At 50.4% G+C, this 18154-nt stretch overlaps 1 protein-coding gene across 1 annotated transcript in view; it reads right to left on the bottom strand.

The window, feature by feature from the left end:
- CNIH2 (cornichon family AMPA receptor auxiliary protein 2) overlaps nucleotides 1-13199 on the bottom strand; it is a 50633-nt gene extending 37434 nt beyond the window's left edge. The window contains exon 1 of the mRNA XM_053368594.1: nucleotides 12738-13199. Coding sequence (XP_053224569.1) covers nucleotides 12738-12818 — 81 coding nt within the window. The 5' untranslated portion in view covers nucleotides 12819-13199. The remainder of the gene's footprint in view (nucleotides 1-12737) is intronic.
- Nucleotides 13200-18154: the final 4955 nt, after the last annotated feature.

Raw genomic sequence — 18154 nt, 5'->3', positions numbered from 1 at the left:
GCAGTTCGAAAGCACGTCAAAGTGCAAGTAGATAAATAGGTACCACTCCAGCGGGAAGGTAAACGGCGTTTCCGTGCGCTGCTCTGGTTTGCCAGAAGCGGCTTAGTCATGCTGGCCACATGACCCGGAAGCTGTACGCCGGCTCCCTTGGCCAATAAAGCGAGATGAGCGCCACAACCCCAGAGTTGGCCATGACTGGACCTAATAGTCAGAGGTCCCTTTACCTTTACCTTTTAAGCTGCAGCCAGGGGAAAACCAGTGGTTTCTAAACCCTCTCACCCACTGCTCTTCATTCCAGGCAAGCAGGACGTTTTATTACAGTTCAAGGACACAGCCCTCAAAGAGGGTACGAAGCAGAGGCAAAGTGGGGGGTGCCCTGGGCACACGTTTTTTAGGGGGTGCCTCCACAACAGGCACAGAGCCCTGGCAGCTGAGGCAGCAGGAGGGTTGGTCTAGTGAGCAGGTGGATGGAGGCAGTGGGCAAGGAGCTTGTTGGCGTGTGCCCCCACCCCAGTTGCCCAGTCCACTGGGGGGGGGGAGCACAACACTTGCCCCGCCCTGGATGCCAGCAACCCATGCTATACCACTGAGGTGTTGTGACCTGGGGAAAGCCCAGAGTGCTGGACAGAGAGGCTGGGAGGGCAGAATGTGGATCTTGGTCTTTAAGTTCCCCACCCCTGGTCAACACTGGCTGGCAGCTGCTCTCCAAGGCTTCAGGCAGGGGTCTCTCCCAGTCCTACCTGGAGATGCTGGGGAACAAACGCAGGGACCTCTCAGCCTGACCTACCTCACAAGGATGATATTAGGATAGATTTTTTTTGGAGGGGGGAGACACCCATGGACACCACCCAGAGCTCTTTTGTGAAGGCAAGTGTGTCCGACTAAACATTAGGAAAAACTTCCTGATGGTTAGAACTGTTTGACGGTGGAATGGACTCCCTCAGAAGATGGTGGACTCTCCTTCCTTGGAGATTTCTAAGCGGAGTTTGGGCAGTCACCTGCCAGGAATCGTTGAGCTGTGACACCTGCATTACAGGGGGTTGGACTAGATGACCACAGGGGTTTCTTCCGACTCTACAGTTCCATGAATAAAATTGACGCAAACAACCCATGAATGACCTCACACTTTCATGAGCAGTTCTACGCACGATTCCCCTTTCGCGTACGACGACCCCGGGAGCGAGTTTTATTATGAATCTCTCCAGGCTGCCAAAGTTGCACAACCCAAAACCCCTTTGGCATTTCTTTCTTGAAAAGATGTCCCCCGTCATCTCTGCCACTGGTTTTTCAGCATCCGGGCACACAAATTTGCCTAGATACCTGGCATTTCCCACCACAAGCCCTTGCTCTTTCCTCGCAAAGAAACCACTCTCTCTCTCTCTGTCGTCCCCCTATCACCTCGCCGCTGAGAAATCTGGAGCCAAAGCAACCAAAACCGGGGGCGACGTGTGCCCCACGTATCATTACTTTCAGACTAAGCTGTTCCTCTCTCTCCACCCCCCCCCGCCCCACAGTGAGAACGGATATCAAAGGCCTGGGAGCTCGATTGCTGTTCTACTTCCATCCGCCCCCGTAGAAGCACAGCTCCCCCCTGTTCCCACTGAGACGAGAACCTGCCCCCAGTGGGGAAGGAGGGGGGAAGATGATGGAGGAGGGGATGGGGGGGAAATAAATACAGCAGAGTCTTTTTCACCTCAACCGCACAGACCTGGGAGGTACGGTTGGTTGCCAGGGCAACAACAGCTGCCAATTGAGGGGACCCAGCGAGTTAAAACCATACCCAGCGGGCAAGGAGCTCTCCAAGGGCACGTTCACAAGATCATTCCAACATCGATTTGCTACCCATCGCGCAAGCACACACACAGAGAGAGGCTCTATTTTAAAACACCCTTTCGGCAAAGCAGACCCTTCTGTCAAGTGAGATGGGGCAGCTGTTTACACAGCCTGGCACATAGGGTGGCAAAGCAAGAGGCTGGCATGGGCCTGACCCACTGCCCCCAACCGCCGCAGGAAATTATGCCACATGGGAAAAGCCCCCAAGCCAACAGAGGGTCTGTCGTTATGTGTTTAGAACTAGGTTTGCACATTTTGGTTTTTCAAGATTTACTGGTTTTTCAAAACGACAAATAAACAAATCCCACCAGATTGTTCCCCCCTCCATGGAACAGAGATTAATAATACGTTGGGATTTCCAGCGGAGAATGGTACCCAAAAAAAGGGTACCAAGTTTCAAAGAAATTGACAGAGTCTTGCTTGCCAGCCAGAGCTCTTATTGTGTTCAAGCATACACACTTTGAACACCCTTTGTGCGTTTAGGTCTTGCGACTGCTGGCTTTCTAAAACCCTAATTTTCAAACTGCTGCTGGTGGCGCTAAATATGCCGTATGTTTTTAGTTGCACCTGAGCACAGATGATAATTTATGTTATTAGACAACTTGCGTTTCGCGGGGGCCACGTTGTGGAGTTTATCACTGGGCTGGCCTGATGCATGGCTTGGCGCAGCTGCTTATAGATGAATTGCTTATGGCAAATTGTATTGGCGCAACAATTTTTGTTTTGTTTTTTAAACGTTGTTTTACGGACATTATGCTGCGTACGTGACCTTATGTTGTTTACTATGCTACTATGCCGTAAACGGAATGGTGGGCTTTGCGGGGGCGGCCAATAAATTTCTGGAATAAATAGGGAGTCTCGTTTTAAAATGTTTTGGAGCTTCTGGGTACACGTACAGGGCAAAATGGGCCCAGGACAGTTAAATGGGAGACAGGAGAGAAACCCTATACACCACATACCACGCAGAACACCTTCGTAGAAGATGAGAACACGGGATAAACAGAGCTTCCTGTGTTCCTGAATCAGACCACGGCTCCATCTAGCTCAGAATTGTCTCTGAGGCTAGCCGTGGTTCTCCAGGGTTTCATACAAGAGGCATTCTCTTGCCTACCTGGAGATGCCGAGGTTTGAACCCGGGACCTTCTGCATGCAAAGCAGATGCTCCACCCCTGAGCCACGCTTGGCCCTTCCCCAACAGAACATAGGAAGCCGTCTTATACTGACTCAGGCCGTCGGTTCCACCGCAATGGGCATCCCCAGACCTACCTGGACTCTCCTTCCGTGGAGGTTTTTAAGCAGCGGTTGGGTGGCCACCTGCCAGGGATGCTTTAGCTGAGATTCCTGCATTGAAGTGGGTTGGACTGGATGACCCTTGGGGTCCCTTCCAGCTCTGCCATTCTGTGACTCTATGTGTTGAAACCGGATACCTTGGAACCATGGCTAGCTTGTGTATTGTTTCAGGTGCAGACGTCTTGCACAAACCAGGGTTTGCCACCAAGGATCTGCTTACGTTACGTTTTTATTTACCCTTCTTTTTAAAAATTCTTCCAACCATCCTATGAGGTTGATGATGAGAGAGATCTAGCCGCAAGGTTACCCAGCATGGTTGATGGCTGAAGATGGATTTGCACTTGGTCTTCCAAGTCCTGGAGAGACACTCCTAACAGTCCACCACACCACGTTTGACGTTGTTCCATTACAAGCATACCTGCATACGATAGATGGGCCTGCAAAACTGTACTTACCACATTCACTAACAAATAATTTTGGTGCCTGCTTAAAGCAGTTTTGCTTAAGCCTATCCAGACAGGCAGCTGATGACCTGCTTTAATCTCCTTTACTTCTAATTATTTTTCACTGCTTTTCACTGTTTTTTATTGATAATTTCAACACCGCTTGCGACCCATTTGGAGGTTTTACTACAATCAAGTAACGTATAAAGCTTCTTAAATAAAATAAAAACAAACATTTCGCTCTTCCTTTCATTTTTCTTTCTACACCCAAGAAGAGAAGGTGTTTAAAGAAATCTGCAGAACTGAGACATAAGAGGGAGAGATACCAGCACGCTGGAGGGAACCTCGAGGGCTGAAGGAATGAAAAGAAATATTTAAACAAAGGGGGCAACCCATCCTCAAAACACCCCAATGAGGAATCGAGCACCCTCATCGCTCACAGCATGGGGGGGGTAGAAGACTGAAAACTAGGGAGGTGGGGGAAACATGCTGGACTAGGACCAGGGAGTCCCGAGTTCCAGTTTCCACACATCCAAACGATCTTAGGCCAATCGCCATCTCTCAGTCTAACCTACCTCATAAGGTCGCTTTAAGGATAACTAGGAGGGGTGAGAACCATATCTATCACCTCAATGTCCTTGGGGGAAAGGTGAGATACAAATATTGTAATAACAGAAATGTTTGAGCTTATAGCATCCTGCAGGCAGCGGAGGCTGGTTCATAAGGGCTGGTCCGTTCAGTCTGCCCTGGGCCAGCCCCCACCTGCCTGCTCCCTTAGAATCACAGAATTGGAGAGTTGGAAGGGACCCCCACCCCCCAAAGTGCAGGAATCTTTTGCCCCATTGTCCAGAGGGTGGGCACTGTCTGTCACCTTCCTCTTCCTCAGTGTTGCCCCTTGAAGAACTCAACAGGGAGGGGGAGAAAGGGAGGGACTCCACCTGTCACTAGCTCTGGCTCCGCCCCCCTTTGGGCTCCCCTGCCCTCTGCCCCACCAACCCCAAAGGGCACCAGCAGCAATGCGGCTTGGCAGGAACCCCAAGCAGAGGGGCTCTTTCTAGGAGGAAAGGACACACCTCAACCTGCTTCCCGCAGGCAATGTAAAAAATAGAACAGGGATTGATGGGGAAAGATGCAGATTAGTGAGCTACCTGCACACCTGCAACAACCCTTAAATATTCCGGCAATGACTGCAGGGTGCAGGCTTCAAAGCTACCCAAATAAGGAAGACGTTTAGAACACATCCTCCGCCCACCCAAGAATCACGGGAACTGTAGTTTGCATCCCTCGCAGAGCTCCAGTTCCCAGCACCCCCTTAACAAACTCCAGTTCCCAGGGTCCTTTGGGGGGGGGAGGCAAGGGCAGGATGTGCTCCAAATGCATGATGTGTATTTGAAATGTAAGGATTTCCCCTACCTACTCAAGAGGACTAGGAGCTTAAGGTGGCATTGAACGCTACTAGGCAGCCATTACTGCTTCCGTGGCTTAAAAGTTCAATGTGTGAGTGAAGGAAGCAAGTGTTTTCGAAGTGGCAAAGGTATGTACACACGCCCGATGTGGGGGGGGGGGTACCAATTGGATTGAGGAAGGGGTGTCTTGTCCATAAGCAGATATCCTTTCCCCGCCTCCCCCCTTTGTTGCCTTATCTGGCCTGCGAAGCAGCCCTCGCTTTCTGTTTCAGAAGCTGAAATCCGGCTTTTCTCGGAGTGAACCAGAGAATGTGAGTCGTCTTGCCTGACCCTGTGGCTTGCGGTGAGCCAACTCGCTTGACTCCCAGGGCTCGCAAATCCCGAGAGGCAGCCCACGCTGACTTTGCGAGGATGGAGAGGAAAAGGAGAGCCCCCACAGCCTGGTAAGCAGGACACTTGCTCTCACCACCAAGCCAGCCGAGCACATGGCTTTTTCGTCTCTCCCCCTGCAACGTCCGCCAAGCCTCCCCCTTACCGGTGGGTCTAAGGCAAATGTATTGTAAAGAAGCAGGCAGAGGGCTGCGCCCACCACCGCTGCCGCCACCGCTTTATAATTCATTCCCAGACCACGGCACAGATTGCCGCAACTGGCATGTCACCGCGACCCGATGCTCCTCAAAATGAGAAACCCAGCCTCGCACATCGTGTACTCTGAGATGGAGTCCCTCCACAGTAATCACAGATGGGTGGAAAGAGATAGGCGCACATAGGAGAGGCAGACCAGCAGTTCCACTGATCCCAGAATTAAGAGGTCCTTTTTCTATTTTTCTTAACGGAGACGGCAGGTCGTCAGCCTCAAAGCCTTTGCATGCACAGCTAGCTGTCATCCCCGGCTTCACACACGAGGCTCCAAACAGTTCCTGCTTCAACGGGGGGTCGGGGGAGAGTGGGATAGTCTGGGTTGGGGAACCTGTGGCCATCCGGATTTGGCTGGACTCGAACCCGCACCAGCCTCAACCAGCACAGCCAATGGTCAGGGGTGAGAGCTGGTGCACTGTTAGTGGGTAGAGTGTCGGGTCAGGACCAGGGTTCGAATCCCCCATTCAGCCATGAACAAAGCTCACAGGGCGACCTCGGAGTCAAGCACTGGCTATCAGCCTAATCTACCTCGCAGGGCTGTTGTGGGGATTAAAGGAGGAGAACCCTGCAAGCCAGCCCTGTGCTCCACGCAGAACTGGGGAAGGGGGTGTATATTAAATGAATAAATGTCCCAGGAATAAATTGGTCAGAAGACTCGCTTGTGTTGCAACCCCACATACCCAACACACCTTATGCTTTCTGTTCTGCGGAAACAATTGATTTGGCTTACACAAATCACACAAGGCTTGAAGTTTGAAAAGCCCTTTCAGTCTCATCGGCAAACACAGGATGGAACACAGAGGTGTGTCTTATATACAAGGTTAGATTCTGTGACCTTTCAGCCCCCTGTTGTCTATTAGGAACGAAACATTAGTATTGCTTGATTAGAAACGCGGGAAGTTGCCTTAAGGCATCAGGCTATTGAGCAGCCTCTGTAGCTTCATCTAGTCCAGTACTGCCAACTCTGGCCGGCAGTGGCTCTAAGGCAGAGAGAGAGAGAGAGAGGTCTTCTTCGTCATCTTTCCACTGGAGAGGTCAGTGACTGAATCTGGGATGTTCTGCATGGAGGGCAATTCTGCTCCCTCCCCCTTAGCAACAGAGGGAGATGCTTTATAATGAGCCAAAACACCGGTCTGTCTAGCTCAGTACTGTTTACACTGACTGGCAGCAGCTCTCCAGGGTTTCAGGCAGGGGGCTCTCCCAGCCCTAGCTGAAGGGCTGCAGCTTGAACCTGGGACCTGAAAGCAGATGCTCTACTGCTGCACTACAGGCCTTCCCTCAGTGGAAAAAGCAAACGCACTCTGCACATGCTCAATTACCCTTGGAACATCCTGCACAGAAAATAGTCTACGGCGCAGTTCTGAGTTAAGCTCCCTCTCCAAACATCCTCAGTGGGGGGATGGACGGATGGACCAAAGGTGCTCTGCACATGCTTGATTGCACTTTTGCCTTTCAAATTAAGCCTGGCTATGACTTTAAAGCCATGCCAATCAGCTGTGCATATTATACCTGAGCATAGGAGGCAGAGACAGAGAGGAGGGTGGGCTGGGATGCCATATTGGGGACGGCACACCTGATGCACATGGTGTAATTTCATCTGAGAGAATCCAGTGCTGTCGGGGAAGGCCTTCTCAAATGCAGCGGGGGGGTGGGGGGTGGGCTGGCTTACCACATTCTGAAGTGTATTAAATAACCCCCACTTTCTTGGACAAAATGGACTGTTTCAAGAAGTGGCAGAAAGATATCTCTATATTTGTCTGGCAGGGCAAGAAGCCCAGAATAAAATTTAAAATATTAACTGATGTAAAGGAAAGAGGTGGATTTGCCCTGCCAGACATTAAACTTTATTATGAATCAGCAGCATTTTGCTGACTGAAAGAATGGCTGCTTCTTGAGAACACAGACATTTTGGATTTAGAAGGTTTTAACAATGTGTTTGGGTGGCATGCATATCTGTGGTACGACAAGGTTAAAGCTCATAAGGCATTTAAAAACCATATTGTCAGGAAAGCATTGTTTAATGTCTGGACAAGATACAAAGATTTACTTGAAAATAAAACCCCAAGGTGGTTGTCACCGATGGAGGCTAAGGCTCAGAAAACGCTCAATATGGAGGCCAAGTGGCCGAAATATTGGGAAATTTTGGAGCAAGAAGGAGACATATTGAAACGGCAGAGTTTTGAGAAATTAAAAGACAAAGTGCGAGACTGGCTTCATTATTATCAAATAAGAGAGGTATATAATTTAGATTAAAAAAATTGGCTTCCAGGTGGAAAAATCAAAGTTGGAAACAGAATTGTTAGAACCCAAAACTAAGATACTATCAAGAATGTATAATTTGCTGTTAAAATGGAACACTCAGGATGAAACGGTTAAATCTGCTATGATTAAATGGGCACAGGATGTTGGACATAACATTATGTTTGCTGACTGGGAACAGTTGTGGACCACAGGTATGAGATTTACGGCATGTAATGCCTTAAGAGAGAATATTATGAAAATGATATACAGGTGGTACATGACACCAGTCAAGCTTGCAAAAATCTATCATTTGCCCGATAATAAATGTTGGAAATGTAAAGAGACTGATGGTACATTCTTTCACCTTTGGTGGACTTGCCCAAAGATTAAGGCTTTCTGGGAGATGATCTATAACGAAATGAAAAAGGTATTTAAATATACCTTCCTGAAGAAACCAGAGGCCTTTCTCTTGGGCATGGTCGGCCAATTGGTGCCAAAGAAGGATAGAAACTTTTTTATGTATGCGACAACAGCAGCAAGGATATTGATTGCAAAGTATTGGAAGACACAAGAACTACCCACCCTGGAAGAGTGGCAGACCTACTGCCTACTATCCATGTAGATAGACTACATGGAATTGGCAGAAATGACCGGCAGAATCCGAGACCTGGGAGAAGAGTTGGTGGAAGAAGATTGGAAGAAATTTAAAGACTATCTGCAGAAATACTGTAAAATTAATGAATGTTAAAATGATGTTGGATTGGAAATAAGTGGTGTTGGCAAATAAGAGTAATAAGCATATGTAAATATGGATTGATAATGGATGAAAATAAATTGTTATAATAGGTTATGATAAAAAGTTAAGATAAATGAAAGAAGGTTAGGATTTGCTGAACCAATCATATAAATGGGAATACAAAAAGGGGGGTGTGAGGAAGTCAAGAAAATAAGTAAATGAACCTACAAGCTCTGAAAACTGGATTCGTTTTTAAATTTTTCTTTTTCTTTTTTCTTGGTTTGTGTATGTATTTTCTATCTGTATTTTTTCTTAGTTTTTTTGTAATTTCTATTTTTTTTAACACTGTAATTTTTTGTTTGTAATTTTTTTTTAGTTCATAAATCTATGTGTATTCTTTGAAAAAACCTAATAAATATCTTATAAAAAAAAATAACCCCCACTTTCATCTAAGGAGAACACCAAGTCTCTTACAAGAACATTTAGTCCAGAATCTGAAATCGCCTAACCACATTACTGCCCGCCCACCACACAATTCCACGCACACAAGCACAGAACAAAATCCTGACCACCTATAAGCAGCCCCTAACATGACGGAACTGGACGCGGGTGGCACTGTGGGTTAAACCACAGAGCCTAGGACTTGCCGATCAGAAGGTTGGCGGTTCGAATCCCCACGACGGGGTGAGCTCCCGTTGCTCGGTCCCTGCTCCTGCCAACCTAGCAGTTCGAAAGCACGTCAAAGTGCAAGTAGATAAATAGGTACTGCTCCGGCAGGAAGGTAAACGGCGTTTCCGTGCGCTGCTCTGGTTCGCCAGAGGCGGCTTAGTCATGCTGGCCACATGACTCGGAAGCTGTACACCGGCTCCCTCGGCCAATAAAGCGAGATGAGCGCCGCAACCCCAGAGTCGGTCACGACTGGAACTAATGGTCAGGGGTCCCCTTTAACATGACGGAAGGGAGGCTACTCTGGTAGGGCGAAGGGGGGCACAGCCCCACCCCCTGTACAAACATAGGAAGTTGCCTTATTATATACCATGCCAACCATTGGTCCATATAGCTCAGGATTGCCTACACTGACTGGCAGCAGCTCTCCTGAATTTCGGGCAGGGACACTCCCATTCCTACCTAGAGAGGTGGGGAATCAAACCTGGATTTTGCATGCAAAACAGCTGCTCTACCACTAAGCTATGGCCCTTTCCTTTCCCCTCCCATTTTAATGTTTATTAATCCCCCCCCAAAGCAGCTATGGCCTTTTCCTGAGCCTACTCTCAGCCTACCTTCTTACTTACAGCCAGAGGGTAGCCTGGACTGTCAGTTTCCTCCCCCCCACCCCCTTAGTCTCAGCGTTGCCCTTGTATTATTCAGCAGGAAGGAGGAGGGTGAGGGGCAAAACTAGACTCAGCTGGCTCTGCCTGCCATTGGCTCTGGCGCCACCTGCTGGCGGGCTCCCTGCCTGCTGCCCAATCAGCCCCAATGGCAAGTAGACACCCCTGGGGGCTGCCTCCATCCCCAGGCCACTCTGGTAGGGCATAAGATGACTGATGAAGCTTGAAGCTCCTGACAGAGGTAACTGGACTGTGCTATGTGGTCTTATGCACCAGAGCTGTGGAAGGGTTTGCGCAGGGCGCTCTGTTCTAAACCGCACATATCAGGATTCCTTGCCACAGCTTGTCATTTTTGAGTCTCATTTCCCAAACTATTCCCTAACCTTTCAACGTATTGTTAATAATAAACAATCCCCACCCCACCCCGACTTATCGATGCCAACGAAGGTGTGTTTGTGTGTGGGTGTGCGTGGGTGTGTGGGTGAGGGAAGAACGCATCCAAGGAGCAGAAGGGAGAGGGAGACACAGGGCTGCAGCAGCCAAGGGGTTAAAAGACAGTAGCATCCGGATTATTAGTAGGGAGCATCATTTTGTAAACATATGTAGTTTCCATGGCAACCAGAGCCAGGTTCCTTGGTTACGGATGGAGGGTGGGGAGGGGGAGAGAGAGAAGGGAAAGCAAAATTAGGAGGGGATGGATGGAACAGAGGGAGGAAAATGTGTGTGTGTGTGTGTGTGTGTGTTCCTCTCCCCCCCCCTTTTCTTTTCTGGGATTCCTGAAAGCGTCACCGAAAAGGAAGGAAGGAAGGAAGAAAAAAAGGGGGGTAGAGAGAGGACAGAGAGTCAGGTCGTCCCAGAAAAAGGCACATGAGGAATACAAACGGATGGATAACCAAAGCTATTTTAATACGAACCTCCCCTATTTTCTGTCCAACTCTTCAGGCAAAGAAAAATGCAATAATAGGGAGAACTGTGTGGGGAGGGGGTGATGGAGAGGATTCTGAGCCCCACAAGAAAAAAAGTGCATATTCCACCACCACCAAGCCCAAAAAATTCTTCTACCCTCCTCACCACTGTCTTTCTTCTTCCTCTTTAACAAAAAAAATAGCAATGGAATGGGCAAAATTGAGAGGAAGGGTGTTCAATATCAAGTCAGAGGTGCAGTCGTGTGTGAGGTGCAGTTCTCCCCAGCCACAAAAAAAACCCCCATACCTTAATAACTATAGGGGGAGCAAAGAAGATGAAGGAAGGGGAAAGAAACAGCAGGTAGTGGCTGGACTGAGCTAAAGTAGGATCTGCTGGCTTCTGAAATCCTCTCCCACTGTCCCCCTAAATGAGATTCTTTGCCCGGTAACAGCACCCCCTCCCCAAAAAAAGAGTATCAATTTCCTCCAATAGGCCCAGAAATAATGCTGGATTTTGTAGCACAGAAACACTGGTTCCTGGTATACAAGATGCCGACTGTCCGACTTCCCAACCCAAACCCATGAAAATCTCTAGTGCCATGTTTACGGACCCCCAAACGCAGAGGGATCTCTACCTACCACACCTTGTCCCCAACCATCCAAATAAATGCCCCCCCCCCCACTGTTCGGTTTTCTCATCCACATGCTCCCCTCTTTTCAGAAACCCACCTGCGTTCCAGCAGGGAGCAAGAAAGAAACCCCACAAACCGTCCCACAAACCAGATTTGCAGATAAGGCAGCTGCTCACAGTGCCCCACATTTGGGGGGCTATTTCTTTGGCTTTTAACCACATTATCCAGGACCCCTTGCTATTGCCCACCTGAACCATCTACCCCCCTTGCTTTGTGACCCCAGCACCCACTATTTGAGATCAAGCAATTGCTGCCACCCCCATCCCAAAACCTTCTGGGCAACAGCCACTGGGCAACAGCCTTACGGAGTTTAACCCCCCTCTACTTCCTTCCAGACGGCAGACGGCTGGCTCTGGGTTCAAGGGACTGGGGAAGAAGACAAGCAGCCGAGCAGGAATTGGGTGAAAACATCACTGCCCCGCCACCAACCCTTTTGGAGATGAGCGCTCCCAACTTCCCCATCACCAAACCTCCCTGTGGGGTTTCCTCCAGCCCCATCTTCACCTTCTCCAATCTCCCCCCACCGCCATCTATCCCCCACACCCCACTGCCTGCCTGTGCTCCCCCCATTCCATTCCCCAGCCCCCCGCTGCTTATCCCTTTTAATTGCCCTAGCTTGACCCCCTCTCTCACCCCAATTGCCTCCCTACGCCCCCACCCCACTGCCTGCCCCATTGGAAAACTCTGCCATCTCATATCACCCCCAACACACTTTGGCAGCTGGTGCCTCCTTCTTTGAGTCCCATTGAGGAGTCCCCTGCCCCCACCTCCCTAATCCCATTTACTCCCTCAATGCCCCCCTCCAGTTTCCTGATCTCTCCACCCCTATTTCCCCCCTATTCCCCCCATTTTTGACAACATCCCAACCAACCGCTCATTTCGCACTGGCCTCTTGCCCTCCCCAGAGACCCTGCTCCCTTTCTCCCCCCCCACCCTGGGGTACCCCAGATGTTCCCCTCCATGAACCCCCAGCCCGTCACAGAGCCCCCCCCCCTGCTTGGATCTGCCTCAGCCCCCAGGTGCATTTAAATGCACCCCTTGCTGCCCTACTTGTAACCTCCCACCCCATTCCTGTTGCCTATAAATGCCCCCACCCCATCCTGCTCCGCTTGGAACATCCCCACACCCCACAGCCCTCCCCCCACACCCAGCCCAGCTCTTCACCCCTCACCCCCACCCCACATCCGCCCCCCTTCCCGGGGTGGGGGGATGCCGACGACTCACATGCCAGATGACGAAGAAGATGAGCGAAGCGCAGAGGACCAGGGTGAGCATGTAGCAGAAGGCGGCAAAGGTGAAGGCCATGGCGGGGCGGAGGGGGCGCGCCGTCGGTGGTGGTCCCAGTAGCGGCGGTGCTGTCGAGGGAGGGGGCGGCTCGCGACCTCCCCCCACTTTGGCAACCTCCTCCCTCCCCCACCCCCCGCCCCGAAGGCAGCAAAGGCGGGCGCGCAGCTACTCCGCCATGGGGCAGAGCGGCAGGCGAGGAAGGTGCGAGGAGGCGGCTAGAGGAGCTGCTGCTGCGAGGTCCGCGACGACGCCCCCTTCATCCTGCTCCTTCGCCGCCGTCTGCCGGGAGAGGGAGAGCGAGGCGCCCTCGCCGACGACGGCGAGGAGGAGGAGGAGCTGCAAGCGGCGGCGGGAAGGGAGCGGGGCGGCGCCACCGAAGAGAGTTGCCTTGGCGGGGCTGCTTCTACCTGGAGGAGCTGCTGTTGGGAAAGGAGGGCGGGCGGGGAGGAGGGAGTCGCCCCAGGAAGGGTGTGCGCACCGCTCTCCCCCCGGGGTGTGGGGGGGGGTAAGAGGGAGAGTCCCCTGCTCGGCTCCCAGGGAAGGAGGAGCACGTGGCGGGGCTGCGCTGGTGGGGGAAGGCGCCCGGAGAGGAGGAGGAGCGAGGGAAGGAGCTTCGTGGGGCTCCAGTTGGAATAAGGCAGCGGTGGTGCAGTGGTTAGAGCATAGGAGCCAACTCCCAGGGGCCGGTGTCTCCCCAATAAAATAGTTGACCATTGCCATTCAAGTGGTGCGCGTGCGTGTGCGTGTCGTGTCGTGTCGTGTCATTGATGGTGCGGGACAGGGCTTACTTGCTCCACCAGATTTTCTTGGCGCTAGAGCATTGCGGGAGGACCGCGGAGAGAACAGGGTTAGGGGTCCCCGCCCTCCTCAGCCACGAAGCTTTCCTCTTGCGCCCTGCCTTCCCCCTCCCCCGCCTGTCTTTCAGTTTAACCTACCTCGCAGGGTTATTGTTGTGGGGATTAAATGAGATGGGGGGCCGGAATGGGAGAAGAACCACGTGCCAAGCCAGCCTTGAGCACCTTGGAGGAGTGGGGTGGGGAAAGGGAAAGGGAAAGGAAAGCAGAATATGAATGCAAGCATTAAATAAATAAATAACATGAGATCTGTAATATGGGATCATAGCGGTGCAATCATAGCGGTGTCTACTCGGAAGTAAGTCCCTGTGGAGCTTACTGTCAGGTATTAATTGCTTACATTCATACCCACCTTTCCTTCAAGGAGCATACCCATGGTTCTCTGAAATTTTTTTGTCCTTCCAACAGCCCTGTGAGGTAGGCTAGGCTGAGAAACAAGCGCCTGGCCAAGTGTCACTCATTGAATTTCGCGGTGGAGCGGGGATTTGAACCCTGGTCTCCGGCGTCCCAGCCCAGCTCCTTAACCACTGCACCTTTACACTGGGGGTGAAGGATTTCATACAGTAGCGTGGAGGTATTAAAGGGATCTTTCCCCTGCCCTTCGACACTATAAATGGAGAGAGAGAGAGGACCCGCTTTTCAAAGTTCTTTTAATGTTGTGTTTTATACCGTAATCCGCCCTGGGACCTTGGGTAATAATAATAAATGATGCGTAAAAGGAGATGTTATGGCTGCGGTGCTGCGTTCCAAGGGGCCGAGTCTGCAGAGTGTGCGCGCGTGTGAAAAGGGGGCGTGGCTGTCAGCGATCGTTCGTGGGCGTCAAATGTGAGTCGGGGGAGGCGTGGCTGTGGATGTCTGAAAGGGGGCGTGGTTTAGCGTGCGCTGCATACAGGCGCGTGTGAAAACATCGAAGGGAATGTGGTTGCGCGCCAGTGTGTGAAAGCGAGTGTGAAATAGGTCGTGGTTGTCCATATTGGGGGGGGGGGCATGATACCGTATACACATGCAGACATTGAGCAGTAGCCCATTATGTTACATCTACTTAAGTGTAGCCACTTTGGAATAAAAGCACACTGCTCATTTAGGCCCATTCATTTCAGTGGCTCTGCTTGTGAGAACTTGGTTGGAATCCGCACTTCCCCATTTACTGCTCTGAGCCCCGGAAAGTTTTATGTAGTGGCTAACAAATATAGATGATAAATGCATAATACAAAAAATGAGAGGGGAGAGGAAGGAAATTGGAGAGAGGTGTGACTGTGTGGATGCATGAGGGGCTTGTGCGTGCATAGAGGAGAGCGAGGGGGCAACTGGCTTGCCTACACGCCATACGCTTAAAGCACATGGCTCCCCACCACCAAATAAACTGGGAACTGTCGTTCGCTAAGGGTGCTGGGAATTGTAGTTCTGTGAGGAATAAGCTGCTGTTCCGAGGATTCTGTCTGTGTTTTAAATGCATTGCAGAGCTGTGTGTGTATGTGTGCATCAGACAGACAGAAAGGGGAGAATGGGGCACATATCCTGTCAGGAAAGAGTGAATGGGAAAGGCTTGTGTAGGAGTGTGGATTATGAGGGGGGAAACATGAAAGGGAAATGTGAGGAAGGAGTGTGTTTGTGCTACGATGTACCAGGCTCTTCCTCACACCTCATTCTTCTCTTTCCCGCCCAAATCCATTCCTATGTCTCCTCCTGCCTCTCACCCGTATTTTCAGTCAGCTCCCTCATATTCACGGTTTCCTCGCAACGTCTCTCATATGTATGTAGTTGTTTCTTTCGTCTCTCTCTTATGGATGCAGTTCTTTCACTTGCAAGCACTCTCTCTCTCTCTCTCTCTCTCTCTCTCTCTCTCTCTCTCTCACACACACACACACACACACACACTCTCAGTGCCTTCACCACAGGCAGGACGTGTGAACAGACAAGGGTTGGGGTGGAAAACAAGAGAGGGGTGTGTTTGTGTGTGTGAGAATCGCACGGGTTCTCCGTGTGGAGGAAAAGGGAGCCGAATGGGAGACCAGGGCAGCTCCATTTTAGTGTGCATGGGCACACTTGTGTAAAAACATGAGGGAGACAGTGTTGTGGCTGGCAGGGAGGGAGGGAGGGAGGGAAAGCGGTGCAACTGATTGACAGAAGCGCAGTGTGTGAGAGGAATGTGTGGTGTGTTAGGACTGAAAGATGTTATGAGAACCCTTTTTTTTTAGTCAACAAATTTTTAATCCAGCAAATATGTATGCGTAAGATAGGTACACGGCGTGTTTTATTCAAGAATTCCTACATAGAAGTGTCTTTTGTAAGGTACAAGGGCAGCCAACATGATGCTGACTGGATGCTGTTGGACTAAAACTCCCACCAGCCCCAGCCAGCACAACCAGCGGGGATGGTAGCTTATTTAGGGGTAAACTACAGTTCCCGGGATTGTCAGGAGGAAATAATGTGTGTTCAGTATATGGAGTGTCCGCAGCCCTGGTCACTGTGTCTGTCTCTCAGTGTGTCCTTTCCCCCCATAACTCTTAAAAAAGACAGACGGCTCTTAATATACACATTCAGAGCTTCTTTCCTCACATGCTGATGAAATCTGACAAAATGTTCTATTCTGTCAGAAGCATCGATCAGTTGTCAACAGGAGCTGCCAAAGCAAGCTGTTGGATCCCTTTTTAAGGGATTTGTGGTTTTTTTATGGGGTGGTAGTGTCTGAGTGTTTGTGTACCCCCCCCTCCTTCAACAGAACTTCAATAATGCATGGTATTCTAATTAAGATTATTGCTCCAATGAATCAGTGGGTAGTTACACACCATAATGAATATTTTATTCATTTAAGTTGTGATTGGAATATGTGTGCCTGTGTGTCTCTCTCTTTCCTCAAGGATATTCCAGGCTCCTTCCTGAATGTTCATATTCCATTCTAAACAAAAGAAAAAAGTCTTGTCCTACCGCAGTTTAAAATTCCAAATCACAACTTTTTAAAATGGAGGCAGCCTTAAGAGGTATGTGGTATAGTGGTTAGAGCGCTGGACTCACAACCCCAACTTTGACCAGGGTTTAAATCTGCATCCAGCCCATGATCGTGGGCCATTCACTGTAAAAAGGTACCCTGCCCATACAGGCCAGTCTTGCCAGACTCTAGGGTTGTGCGCCCATCTCACTTAAGAGGCCGGGGGGGCCAGCGCTGTCCGAAGACACTTCCGGGTCACGTGGCCAGCGTGACAAGCTGCATCTGGCGAGCCAGCGCAGCACACGGAACGCCGTTTACCTTCCCGCTAGTAAGCGGTCCCTATTTATCTACTTGCACCCGGGAGTGCTTTCGAACTGCTAGGTTGGCAGGCGCTGGGACCGAGCAACGGGAGCGCACCCCACCGCGGGGATTCGAACCGCCGACCTTTCGATCGGCAAGTCCTAGGCACTGAGGCTTTAACCCAGAGCGCCACCCGCGTCCCTGGGCCATTCACTGTACTTCAGCCTAAATTACCTCACAGGGTTGTTGTGAAGATAACATGGGGGAGGGGGAGCCATGTATACCACCTTGAGCACCTTGAATGAAAGGTGGGGGTATAAATGTTATAATAACTGAGGGCTCCTTCAAGATGCAATTCTTTATTCCATTTATACCCCATCTTTCTTCCAAAGAGCTCAAGGTTGTTCTCTCCATACCCACATCTTTTACCCTTCAATCTTCCCAACAGTCTTGTGAGGTAGATTAGGCAGAGAGTTGGTGCCTGGCCTGGGATCACCCAATGAGCTTTGTGGCTGAGTGGGGATTTGAACCCAGGTCTCCCAATCCTATTTGACCATTCCAGCCACCTGCCTCAGAACCAGGGTGATGCTATCGTCACATTTTAATTAATGGCAATGAAGCTTATTTCAGGGAGGCCATTTTGGTTCTGGTGTGTTACAGTCAAAAAGAATGGGAAATGGTAATGCAAGAGGACTGTCCCCTACAGCAGGCACGTCCAACAGGTAGATTGTGATCTACTGGTAGATCACTGGACATCTGTGGTAGATCACTGGTTGATCACTGGCTCCCCCCAAAGAAGCTCAACAACTTTGGCTCCCCTAAAAAAAGCCCTCCCTCCCTCCTAAAAGAAGCTCAACAACTTTGACCTGAACCCCCAAAAGGGGGGTAGATCACTGTCAGTTTTTAACTGTGAGTAGATCGCAGTCCCTTGGGAGTTGGCCATCCCTGCCCTACAGTAATGTGCGGCAGCTTCTGCATTTCACTTGTACCTTCTCACACTTCTTTCCAGTACCAGGTTTCTAGAGAACGTTTGGACAAGACCCCATGGCCTCTCTCCTTCAGTGAGTCACTCCTTTACAGCAAGCCTTGCTCGGACTTCAGCCTTTGCAACTGGAACCTCAGCGTTCCTGAGGACTAGAAACCTGCTTTGAAAACGAAATACCCAGCCGTACCAACCATTGGTGCCAGCCTTGCAGCACTCGATTATATCAAAAAGCTACCTTTACAGCTTGGGACCAGGATACCTGAAAGATTATATACCCAATTGATCA

Source organism: Podarcis raffonei, chromosome 16 (assembly GCF_027172205.1).
Source record: "Podarcis raffonei isolate rPodRaf1 chromosome 16, rPodRaf1.pri, whole genome shotgun sequence".
Lineage (NCBI taxonomy): Eukaryota > Metazoa > Chordata > Lepidosauria > Squamata > Lacertidae > Podarcis > Podarcis raffonei.
Note: the sequence above shows the minus strand (reverse complement) of the source record. Positions and strands in the feature narration are given on the sequence as shown.